At 41.8% G+C, this 12,751-nt stretch overlaps 1 protein-coding gene across 6 annotated transcripts in view; it reads right to left on the bottom strand.

Annotated features, from left to right (window-relative positions):
• Positions 1 to 413: 413 nt before the first annotated feature.
• Positions 414 to 12,751, bottom strand: part of stard13b (StAR related lipid transfer domain containing 13b) — a 71,740-nt gene continuing 59,402 nt past the window's right edge. For all 6 annotated transcript variants that reach the window (XM_084064871.1, XM_084064872.1, XM_084064875.1 and 3 more), the window contains 12 exons: positions 10,271 to 10,352; positions 8,552 to 8,615; positions 6,424 to 7,799; positions 6,068 to 6,238; positions 5,776 to 5,935; positions 4,557 to 4,755; positions 4,154 to 4,367; positions 3,518 to 3,632; positions 2,739 to 2,960; positions 1,939 to 2,156; positions 1,488 to 1,664; positions 414 to 1,380 (listed from right to left, as the gene is read on the bottom strand). In XM_084064871.1, coding sequence (XP_083920997.1) covers positions 1,263 to 1,380; positions 1,488 to 1,664; positions 1,939 to 2,156; positions 2,739 to 2,960; positions 3,518 to 3,632; positions 4,154 to 4,367; positions 4,557 to 4,755; positions 5,776 to 5,935; positions 6,068 to 6,238; positions 6,424 to 7,799; positions 8,552 to 8,615; positions 10,271 to 10,352 — 3,116 coding nt within the window. In that variant the 3' untranslated portion in view covers positions 414 to 1,262. The remainder of the gene's footprint in view (positions 1,381 to 1,487; positions 1,665 to 1,938; positions 2,157 to 2,738; positions 2,961 to 3,517; positions 3,633 to 4,153; positions 4,368 to 4,556; positions 4,756 to 5,775; positions 5,936 to 6,067; positions 6,239 to 6,423; positions 7,800 to 8,551; positions 8,616 to 10,270; positions 10,353 to 12,751) is intronic.

Raw genomic sequence — 12,751 nt, 5'->3', positions numbered from 1 at the left:
AAATTCTAGATTTTGTTTTTACGTAACATTATAATGTTCTTATTTTGATCATAAGACCCAAATGCTGAATGTCTGTCTCCAGGTTTTCTTCAGAATATGTAGGACACTGATTTACCATGACACTGTGCATGGCACATTAGGAGTCCACTATAGGACAGTGGTTCTCAAACGTTTTATTTTCAAGATTAGGAATATCTCTTAATGTGTTTGTGTACTCATGTTGTATGTCCATGGCAAAAAAATCATTTTGACGAAAATGTCCACTATAAGCCAGCATGGCGATGACCCCTGGGTAAAAATGTAAAAAAAAAAAGCTTTGCGTTAATGGACTCCTAGAGCATGTATTTTCATGTAACTCATATCAGCCGTTCCTAAATATTTAAACAAGAATAAACACCTATTTATATTTTTGATAGTCTTTATTAAAAAAAGATATCTCTGGAACTTGATTGCACATTCCAGTACCCTAAAGCAGGTATGAACAAGTCAAACCTTATGTCCTTTTTTCCACAATCATTAAAGGTCAAAGTATAATATAATTACACCCATTCCACAACAGCAATACTGAAGCAAAGTAAAACCAGTTTACAATTTTGTACCATATGTATTACAAGAATGCTGACACTAGATTAAAATATATAGGAAACCATGTATGTACTATTACGTTTTCAAATATATACAATATATACATCTCATTTACATGTACAGTATGTATTTATACACATATATACAGACATTTACGTGGTCATAACATAGCTTAGAATCTTTAAATGAATAAAATATAAATGCTTCCCAGAAGCGTTTAAGAGCATTAATGTCCTAGACATTGTAGATTATAGCAACAATAACATTATTCATGACAATATCAATTAGACAATATTACAATTAAAATATATAGCAACATCAAAACAAAATTCTAATGCTAAGGACATTGGCAGGATGATTCTCTTTCCCATTGGGTAATTATGTCCTACACCTACAGTATAAGATGTCCTCTTCTGTCATTGTGCAAGTACAGAGGGTCTCAAAATACTTTTTAAAACATCTGTGCTCTGGCATAAAACTGTGCTTTAGTGCTTAGGCCTCATCACTGGACTGTGCCTGGCTATTAGCTCCAACTAATGGCTAATTCATACTTTGTCGTACTGCCGCGTTGCTCGCCAAAAATAACAGATTTTCAGTGCAACACAGGCAACGTATAAATTAGGCTTAGGTGGGCTCAGTCCATTCTCATGGCTGAGCAAACATGGCTGGCTACAGTGTCAGATCTTGGTCTCTGGGCCTTCTGTAATGAGAGGCTGGAAGGAGTTGCGGATTCGTGCAGCATCAGCAGCACAGAGGTGACCAAAGGCTTTGTTGTACCATTCTGGAGTTCTTCCCCTGAAACATTAGAGGAATATACTTAGCAAACGTCAGCACCATCAGTTATTTATTATCAAGGCAGCCCAACAATGTATATTCATGTGTACTTTTCCATTCATACTTACTTCAAGTCAACTCGGCAGATGTGAGTCAGTCTGGACTTTCCTGAGCCACAGGGTTCTAACAGGTAGCTGGATTCCAGAACTATAGCTCGTATCCCTCCAATTGGAGGACAGTCCTCATGCTCTATGGATACAGACACCAAGGAACACGCACCTTTGGGCAAGTCTGTCCTCCATGACCTTGAATAAAGACAGGGAAGAAATATTTTCATGTCTTCACAGACAGAATGCATTTGTCACTTAACCACCTTCAACCTGGTGTCCCTATTTTTGAGCATTTAATCATTTTAAAATAGCCTACAAGCTCTTTGTGATCTTATAGATAGATCAGCTATTTTCGCGCCACACTGTCGTACGACAAAGTATAACAATGGTTGGTTGGATATATATATATATTTTAATATAACAGAACAGAAACGTTTTACTTGACTCTTTTCTTTATCACACCACTCACCTGAGTACTAGAAAGTCCCTGCTGGGATGAGGGGGCATGCGGTTCAGGACATACTGGAACACCTCTGTTTGCTTGTCTAACGTCTCACACACTTTCCACTGCAGCAGGTCCACGTCCCACAGATGGCGCTCCCGTAGCACACGGTTCAGTACCACCGATGGAGGAGCCTCCACCTCCACAGACACTTTCCAGCGCCTCAAAGGGTTCCCACCTCCCACCTGAGTGAGACATAAGCGGATTATACCAGTGTCAATTTACCTTATGTGGATTATGCGGTCGACACGCTGACATTTTGCACCCTAATCCCATGTACAACGTGCTGACCTTTGTCTTTTTTTGTGTGTTTTTCTCGCACCTTAACTAACGGCCATAGTATATTATGTACAGTATACATCTGCTGCTATGCTCCCGCACCTTTATATCTTATCTCAGGTACTATATGTAAATATGTAGATCATTTGTTAGTTTTATTTGATTGATCTCTCCTCCCCCTTGCCCCCCCCCTCTTCTTCCCTTTCTTTTTTCTATGGAAATAACAAAACGATAGAACTTGCACAAAAACTAATTTCACCCACTTTTTTACTTCTGTAAAGTAACCTGTGATGTGACAATAAAGCTGATTCTATAAGCATGCAAACCATAACAATCTGTGGCTAGTACAGGATCGCTGAAAGGTGTGCTGTTTTAGGACCGGTTTTGACATACTGTTTGTACACATGTATGCCATAGCTGCTATTGTAGGTGCATGTGAACATATAGGGTTAATACTAGAGTTCCATTAACTGTTAAGAATGACTCACCTTCTTATAGTAGAGTTCTGTGTTGTCGGTGCTGGTGCAGGACACCCAGTACTTGGACTTCTCCCGAGATTCTTTGAGGAGATTCTGAAGTCTCCCTTCCATATGCGTTTGGTAGGTTCCATCATCCCCTTCCAGCTGCTTGCACAGCTCGTCAGTTGTTGGAGCGTGCAAGTCCGCCTCCACGTACGAGTTTCGTGACTGAGTGACCATCTCATGAGGGATCTAATGAATGTGTGGGACGTAAGGTTAGACTCAGGCAAAGGTATACTATGCACCAGGAGGTCTGTGGATAATATATTTTATGTAATATCGGCGCTGTCGGGTGGAAACCTTTTATGTGCAAAACCTTTACTTTTCAGTGAATGGCAAAAAGAACCTGTGTTCCAATGGATTCAATGTAGTTACTATTTGGTCACGAGCTCTTGTTGATACTTTTCAATGATTCAATACTTATAAATCCCACAAACAGACTTAACAACTTTCAACCTGGCGTCCCTATTTTGGGCATGTCATTATAGAAGAAAATTCAATTATTCTATTTTTCTTTGACATTTTTTTTTTGTGGATTTCTTTTCTTCAAAAATAGCTAAAATAGCAGATTGCTACTTTTGCTTAGTAGTATAAAACATAGCAAAGTATAAAATATGGCATTCATTTATTGAATATAGAGATACAACAGGTGGCCAACAGTGACAATATATACTATATACAGTAAATACATTTATGAATTGTTATTATTATTATCTAATGTAGCATGACATGATCTGAATGTGTTTTACCTCAAAGAGACGGTTACACTCAATGATCATGTGAGCGAGGCCTTGTGTTGCTGCAAGGTTTTCATTCAAGTCCTTCTGGTCGGGCCTGCCTGTGGCATACTTCTTCTGCATGGCCCTGTGGATTATGGGGCGAGAAGACTGTTATTAGCAGGGTCCGCAAGTTGAGGTGCCTACTGTACACAGTTCATAAACCTCCTCTCCCATTTTCACACTCTCCAGGCAACCCCTTTGATCTGCTAAACAACCGTTTGAATGTGGTGAATTAGAGGACTGTTTTTGTTTGTACACAGCATGGTCTCGTAAAATACAGAGTCTTAAAAACAGTGCCACGGAAATCCATATCCTTTAAAAAGCGACCCAGAAATGGTGATCTACTGCACCCCTGAGGGCCCAACAAATCCTGTTAACCTGTTTTATTTCTACCTTTATTGAGCACCAGCACAGGAGGAGATAACCTTTAGGGTTTTTTAATAGAAGCCTGTGTGCGTTGCTCATTCGTTATTTGAGGCACGCCGTGTTAAGCAATATCACTGCCCTAAAAAGCCAGATGTTGAACTAGTTCTGACTGTTCAGGTCTGATTAACTATCAGCATACTGCATGTATGACCATATATAGGACAACTTCTGATGGTTTACCTGGGTGAGAGATTGTCTTTCTTGAGTATGTTGAGATGAAAGAGGGAAGGAGCCAGACACACAGCAATGTTCATGGGTGTCATCTGGTTCTCCTCTACGGAGGAAGTGACATCACTCAGGAAACAGAGCAGTGTCTGTAACACCTCTCTGTTCTCGTCTGACATGAGCATGATCGCTGCCTGGACAGCTTGCAACCTTTGGTCCTTAGGAACATCTGTGTGTATGAGAGAACAGATTTTCAGCACTTTCCTCTACTGAACAATGAAAAAGGTCACAAGACGGATTTGTAATCACAACATCACAAGTTAATGTTCTGTCACAAAAGCCCCCCCCCGCCCCCCATTTCAGAACATTAGCACCAGACATGAGCTCAGTCAGCTTTAAATGCAGCTGGAGTCCTTACATTGATATATGTGGAGGAAGGTCTCCCCTAGCTTGCTGGTGAGAAGAGGCTCAGGCAGATCTCTGAAGAACTGCTTCACCATATCTGCCACATCATAGGCAGATTGGTCCTCATAGTTGACATGGTCTGGAGAAATCTCATTCATCTGCCTCAGAGCTTGGATACGAGACTTCACCCCTGACTTCCGAAAAAGACCCACCTGGAAAGAAACCAAATTGTTAGGATACCTTACAGACAGAAATGTGTAATGTTATTTATCTTTACCATAAAGGCTGTTGTGGAGTATTAGATTATTAGAAAACTAAATCAGTAATATCCTCAATTCACTGTAGCCATATGTACCTTAGAGTATCTGAAAAGATGGTGAATAATTTTGTTACATTATATGCAATACATATCAGCTAAATGTAACTTGTCACTACTTTGAGGAGAACAATGACCATTCATGCATGTGCATGAAAAAAAGTTGGAAACATGTGATCAGTTCTACTTTATTCGACATTATGTACGACTAAAAGCCAAATTAGACCAAGCTGACAACAGTGGGGGTCACAGTGGTGAGGGTTGGCAGTCATTTCAAGTCTCCCGACAGAGTGCTCTCACAGCGCCGTTTGGTCTTTTTCTCAACCAAATTAATTCTGTGTGGAAAATGCCTGATTGTCTTGAAATTATGTTACTACGGGCTATGGCCAAGCGCCAATTTATTTATTTACAGAAACCAATTATTTAAAAAAAAGTTTAGTCACTATGCCTATTAAGTCCTCCCAACTCACTTCTGTCCTGCCTCTGCTATCATACACTACTAGCTCACTTGCTAGTGAGTAGCTCCCACTGGCAGGATGTAACCACTCCATCCTACTCCTCTCATTCATACTCCTCCCCTTCCAGCTTCTCTCCCCCAAACGCGGGCCAACTGTCTACATACAGACGAGATGCTTGGCCAAACCAGATTCGATCCACAAGACACCCCGTGGTGAACAGGTACTTTACCCCTGCACCGCCCAAGCATCTGCCAATAAATGTTTTGAACTGGGCCCCCGACCTCTTCTGTCAGGTCTGACTATAGCTATAATAACTATAACTATACAGCTGAAAATATGCACACAACAAACAGACGCTAAACACCAAGCACTACCCCCAACACTCAGACCGCTCTCTCTGTTTTCAGTTGGCGATTAATTGGCTTTATCTGTGTATTTCAAGCTTTACTGTGACTGACCTGGTCAAGACACTGGCTCCTCAGGTACCGCAGGGCCTGCTGCAGACTGAGGGGCAGAGGCTGTCCAGAGCGCTGAACATGCACTATGAGGGGCACACCGAACACATTCTTGTCCTTATAGTCTGGTACTTTCAATCTCTTCATAAACCTTGGCACAGACCTGAGAGGGACATCAACACAAACAATTTCATGACTAGAGAACTTTAAAAGAAAAGGAAAAACATGCTCTGGAACTGTTGAGCTACCAATGGTTGATAACACAATGTCCCTTAGGAGATTCTGTGAGACTGACCAGGTCCAGCCATGCTTGTTGGACATGGAGTACTTCTCCATGATGGCAGTAAGGCGAAGCAAAGAAAACCTCTGCAATAAACTCAGCTGGCCTGCTGATTGGTTGGTGATTTGCAAGGAAGCTACTGAGTGACTAAGGCGGTTTGATATCTGGAAGCTGGGCCATCGTAACCTAAAGGCAGGAAAAGCATTTGAAAAATAGTAGAAAGTTAGTTCTATCAGAAATCAAAAACAATATATATTTTTTTACTTAGCACTATTGAACAAAAAATGAAAGCTCCTCTTTCACCTTTTGTAAAACAAAAAGCAGCAATTATTTAAATGAGCGGTACTTTATTTTTAATCTATGATACTTACCGATTGGGCCTGGTGAGCGAAGCCCCGACTCCTGAGTCTCTCCTTTCCCTGAGTCTTGCGCAGTCTGTCTCAACAAGTGATACTTTATCCCTGTCCCCATCATTGGAGGTGGAATGGCCCACTAGCACAGAGTTCCCCTCAAAGTCCAGTGTGATCTGACTGGAAGACTGGAGACCCTGACCCACCATATCCTCTCCCTGCCTGTTTCCTGGCACCAGAACCTCTCCACCAGGCAACACATTCTTAGACCAGCGGTCCACTATCTGCTGTAGTCCATTGACATGTAGTAAAATATCATCCAGATGAGGAAAAAGGTCTTCCTTTTCCAGGTCCATCAGGTCTCCAGTACTGGCGTATAGATGAGAGCCAGGAACATTGTCATAGACACTTATGCGGCTGCCCCTGGGGCAGCACTGTGTGACGGCACTGACGGGCCTGATTTCTTTAGTGCATGAGAGTATTGGGGAGTCTAGGTGCAAGCTGCCTGTGTGCCAGTTAATGGAGGCTCCGTGTGTGGGAGACAGGCTTTCTATGGACAGTGCTTTGGGGAAGGTTCCTGGCTTGTGGTCTTTTGGGATATGGACCACCAGGTCCTCATAGGAGCAGAATTCATTCTTGCGGTTTTGCTCAGCTACTCTCTTTACCTGGACCGAGAAGATATCTATGTCTTCTAGGTACATGCCGCTGCGTTTGTGGTCAGCCCGGTGAGGCTTGCGCTCCTTCAGGCTGGGTGTACTGACAGTGCTGCCACTGGAATGGCTGCTGCCCTCGCTGCTGGACTGAGAGGGCAGAGCCCTACAGGACAGTGGATCTAGGGCCCCACCATCTCCATTCATTATCTCCACACAGTGGAGCGTCTTCAGAGCCTGAGCCTCCTGCTGCAACACTGGTGCACTTATGACCAGGTTCTTATGACCTCTTCCTAGTGTTCCTCGAGATCGCAGGGTCTCCATGCGCTTCAGGAAGTCTTTGGCGCGCGTGCGTCCCATCCTGCTATGCTTACCAGGCAGAGAGCCATAGTGGGAGATGTCTTTGGGCATATGGGACAGGGTGAGAGAGGTCGAGTCCGGCATTGCTGCGGAGTCAGAGCAGGTGCGGTTGGAGCAGTCGGAATCCTCTGTGCTAAGGCACCTGTGGCCACTGCCCCCACTGCTCTCACTGTGCAGTGAGGAGACCTCCGGCTCGCTCAGGTCCGTCAGAACACTCTCACTGCTGGTGGTGGTCCTCAGGGCTACGCCGTCCCTAGAAGACTGACCCTCTCCGTGGTGTACCAGAAGACAGTCAATGTCCTGCAGCCTGGACCAGCGTCGGCTACTCCACTCAAAGGTCCATTTGTCACTGATGGCGAATAGGTCTTCTTCATCTGAGTCTTCACTCTGGCAAAATACAGAGAAATCAAGAAGGAAAATGAGTATGTTTCATAAACTTTCATCATCAATCTATCATGCAATATACAATAATTAGTCCTACTATAGAACTAGAACTATCACAGCTGACCCAGAACCATTCTTAGGACTTTACATTGAGTGAATTACAGTAGATGCAGAAAGGTTCTGTTAAAATCTAACTTTTCATTATCCTTGCAAACACAATACTCTTTCAGTTATTTATTTTCTATTTCCATTGTACCTGGTAGGAAATTCAAAGGAACAGCTGACTTGCAAAGGTGAGGTGAGGTGTGTTATATCACAGTCTGTGCCAGAACGGAACATGGGATCTTAAGCAACAAAGCCTGAGGATATGTCTTCTCAGATTTAATGCTATTATACAGTCAGTGTGATATAACACCAGATACCAACCTTATTCAACTGTCCCATAAATAGAATTAACATAGGTTAGTAGGTTACATTCCAAGGTAGCGTAAGGTAAATAAAATAGCCCTATTCAATAAACATGGACAATGGCTTTGTGTCAAATAACATAGAATCTAGGTTAGGAGGATGAAGCCAGATTATATATTTTTATTGTTGCAGCAGGAAACTGACACTTTGTAAAAAAAAATGTGAGGGAAAATGTTACAATGTAATGTACCAAGCTATGTTGTCGAAGGAAACCCATAAAAACCTTATGAATCAATTCATTTTGAATATTTTTTTTTAAATACAGTAAATTTAGTAACTCAACTTACTTTCTTCTTGGGGAGGTTCACATCAAGTTTCATAGAAGCACACTTGTTCAAGGTGTTAAGCCGTCTGAAAAAGAAATGATCCCAACATGAAGATGCGTATATCTGAACAAACAAGAAGACACAATGTTCTCATAAAGCAGACACCACAGTGAGACCTATTACAGCGCACAACAGATGTCCTTAATTGGATCAGCTTCTGTATTAATGGGTGTACTGAACTGATAGTCCAAGAGCTTTTGCCCATTGGCTACAGCAGTAGATGGGTTGTGACCCGCTAATAGGCAGCACTTCTTTTCCAGTCTGATATTCTGGGCCAAATCTTTCTAGCAATGCCTATTGCTCTGAACATCTACAGACGACAACAGTCAGAGATCCAATTTCCAGCCACAATGGTTTTAAACTAAACCGTTCTAAACTGTTTTGTTTATGATTTCCTTAATTTAAGTGATCCAAAAGCTCTCATAACGACCATGGCGCTTCATAATATTTCCTATGAACAAGAAAGACCAAGCCTGGGAGCATGTGTCTACAGATTAGAGGTTTGTGGGCAAAATGGGATGAATAAAGAAAGGTATCTCAAAACAATGTGGGCGAACCAAAAATAACATGGTAATAGACGACAATACCCGGGCGATGGTTACAGATGCATTCTTTGTGGTACAATAATCCTTTGCCTGTACATCTCCAGCAGTGATTCATGAGTTATATTGATTTACTAACAAAAATAAACGTTCTGAGATTAATCTAGTTCATTGACATATTTGAGCTATCCTGCTGTCTTGTTGGTGATAAGAACATACAAACTACAATTTCCCTTTTCTTTTTTACTTGTAACTACAGGGCCCTGTTGACACAAGAGTGTCAAAACTGGAGGCCCCTTCACTCCACAGGCTTAAAAGAGATTTGAATAGGATGGTTATATCAGGGGCTGATTAGTGAGGATTCAAATAATTATACATTAAGTGTATCAATATTATCAACCACAGTGTGAGCCAGTGACTCTGTTTATGAAGCTATATTTAACATAATGCTAAAGGTGCGATGAAGTCCTGGACAAAATCACATGGGGGCAGGAATTAATTACTGTTGTCTTTTATTCATCTGCTGGCTAGTTTGGAATTTAGATGAGTTGCTTTGGTGTTGTTTAGGGTAAAAGTATATTGAGGCCCCCGCCTGCTTTCCTCTTGGGACGGTCTCCATAGTGACTGTGGTAACTGCAATGCTGTTTTGGTCTCTGTTTGAGAGCGCCCATGGACTCGGCTGCCCTAAAGTGAAGTAACAGCAACGCTGAACTGCTAGTGGTTGACTATTTCTTTATAGCCGACATTGGGGGAAAAACCCTGTATGTCATGGCAATTACATCATGGGAAGTCTTTAACTCAAAAATAGCTGTAGGTAATATAACACATTATAATAACACTCATTAACTCCCACACATATATCTCACTTCCTTGAAGTTGAAGAACTCAACTTTTGCCATTGTCTTAACTCAAAGCTGCTTTCTCAGACTTAGTCTTAGTCACTTTAATCTCAAGTCTGATTTATGCTTCTGCAACAAAGTGTCTTGCGATGTCTCACTTGATAACTGCAAATGCACTTTATTCAGTTATTTTTGCATGTCACATTGCATGATACTTTTTCGCAAAAGTATTTATTTATGGACATAAACTCTACTGTACACCAACTTTGCTTGAGTTAGAACAGCCATTATTTTAATACCTGCAGAGAGGTTCCACAAGATCTTTGTCCAAGAAGTCATGATCTCTTTTCACCGGAGAGATGTCAATGGGGAACTGGGAATCTTGAAGGGATAAATATACAGATTAGAAGTAGCATAATGAAAAATGTGGTCTCAACATCAAGACTGTGTGATTAAGTGTTAATACTATACCCCAAATAAGAAGAGGCACAGAAAAAAACAAATAACCACATTCTTTCCAGAAAGGCATCCCAGGGCGTTAAAGCATGAAGCTTGTTTTGGATCCGATGATATTAATAGGAAGAGACAGGCTTCGCCCAAATAACAGCGCTCAGACTTGTGCAGGCATTACATCTTCTTCTGGGTATGGCTCCCCTCTTACATAACATAAGAGACTAAAATCCAGGCCCTCTGAATCTAACATTCCACTGCATTCATGTGGTGTCGTAAACTTTTTATGAAAAGCATAGCACAGCCATTTAAGTGGAAACGCAGGCTCTGACCAAGCCTGTTCTTGTTTAGTGGAGTAGACATTCAAAATAGGCTTGAAATGCTGATTATTTTGTACCGAGTATTTCATCATTGATGATGGGTGTGATTACATGATCAGAAACTCAGAATCATCACCTCTTATACTGTACACCTGCACAGTGACTGATACCAGATAGATACAATCCCTATAAACAACAACTTCACAGCACCCCATACACATCATAATGTGTGGCTAAGAGGCAAGTGTTTAAAAGAGTAAAGCTAGTTTAACCACTTTAACCCTATATTCGTTGACAGGGGTCCCCTTGGAATATATACTTGGTTCCCTAAGTTTTTCCCTCCAAAATCACTTCACTGAAAGTAGGAGATCTCCAAGCTCACAATGCGTCGCAAAGAGACATGGTGTGAGCCTGTAGATTGGCTATTTTCACAGAAAATGTTACTATTTTTACCAAACGTTTTCCCAGAAGCTATAACAAAGCCAAGTGTCTCCCCCATGGCCTCTTTCTTTTTGTACTCTGGACATATTTATGTGGTGGAAAAGATCAGATGTAAAAGCAACAGCAGTCGGACTTGCTATCCTGCCTCTCTTGTGAGAGGGACACTGGCGTAGCCCCTAGGCAGCCTCAGGGCCATTGTGTAATTGTGTGTGAATATGCACATCCTACCAGGGCCGTGTTAATGTCAAAATGCGCCCTAGGCAACGGACAGTTTTCGGGCCCCCCCCAGCGCACATGCACGCGCGCGCAGCTTTGCGGTTCCGCGAAATAATCCCCGAAATAACCGCAACTTTGCGGTTATTTCGCGGATTGTGGCCGTTTTTGGGGGTTTCTTTGTTACTTTATTTCGGTTTTAGGGTTAGGGTTAGGGTTAGGTTAGGCTTATGTTATTTAATAAAAAATAAAAAAAATGAAAAAACTTTTTTTATTTTTTAAAACATTTTTTGGGTGCATTCCCCCCCCCCCCCCCCCCCCCCCCCCCCCCGACAAGACATAGGCATGTGCCTACATTGCCTGTGCTTAAACACGGCCCTGCATCCTACAGTGCAAGAACGATTCTGTTATTCAGTCATCAACTTAAAAGGCCTAATTTCACAAAAGACATAACGAGTAACAATGCATTTATTATCCCCGCCAGGAGGCTGGAACGACCGAAGGCAAGGGATTATTGTTTTCGCTCTTGTGAGTCTGTCTGTCTGTCTGTCCGTCCGTCTGTGAACAGCTAATCTCCGGCACTGTTGGACCAATCTGTGTGAAACTTAACACACACGCTCCCAATAGGCCTAGGAAGAATCTTTCCCCCAAATATTTCAAATCAGCCTCATGCTGGCAACAGGCCGCTTCATGTTTTGGCCTATAATATAACTCTTGAACCGTATGTAGGTGGTACAATCGAAATATTTTCCCACCTGAATTCCTTGGATCATGACCACATATAGCCACGTCCATTTATGCCAGACAAGATTTTCGTTTGATACAACCCTTATTTATTGAATGATATTTGCACAGCACATTTGCACTTTTATGGATTTGCAGTTTACCGTAGTGCAATATGGAGAGTGCAATATGTATTTAGTGTGAGGTTTTATTGTTGAGTTTAATTGAATGCTTAACAGTACCTGGTGTGGTTCAGTAGATTGGGCTGGACCATAGTCAGGAGGTCAGAGGGGGGTTGTGATGTGCTTTAGCTATTGATGATATTTATGTTGTTGTATTGTGTGAAAAAGGAAAAAGAATCATGATTGTTGAAGTTCTTAAGAGTTTTGTAATATATGTGTATGTGGGTTAACTGTATAGGTATTCATGTATTTATTATGTTTAGATTTACAATACACCCCTTTGAATGGAGCAGTCCAGGCTGATTAGCTGCAGCTGGGTATAAAATGCTGCCAGTTGTCAGAGAGAGGTGAGGGGTGGAAAGCTGGACACCGCCATGCCGTAACAATGATTGAAAGTTATCTATGTTGGTGAATAAATACACCGTCTGGTTGAACTCTATACCATGCCTCT

Source organism: Gymnoscopelus microlampas (genome assembly GCF_963454915.1).
Source record: "Gymnoscopelus microlampas genome assembly, chromosome: 8".
Classification (NCBI taxonomy): domain Eukaryota; kingdom Metazoa; phylum Chordata; class Actinopteri; order Myctophiformes; family Myctophidae; genus Gymnoscopelus; species Gymnoscopelus microlampas.
The sequence above is the reverse complement of the archived record's forward strand: the minus strand, read 5'-3'. Positions and strand labels throughout refer to the sequence as shown.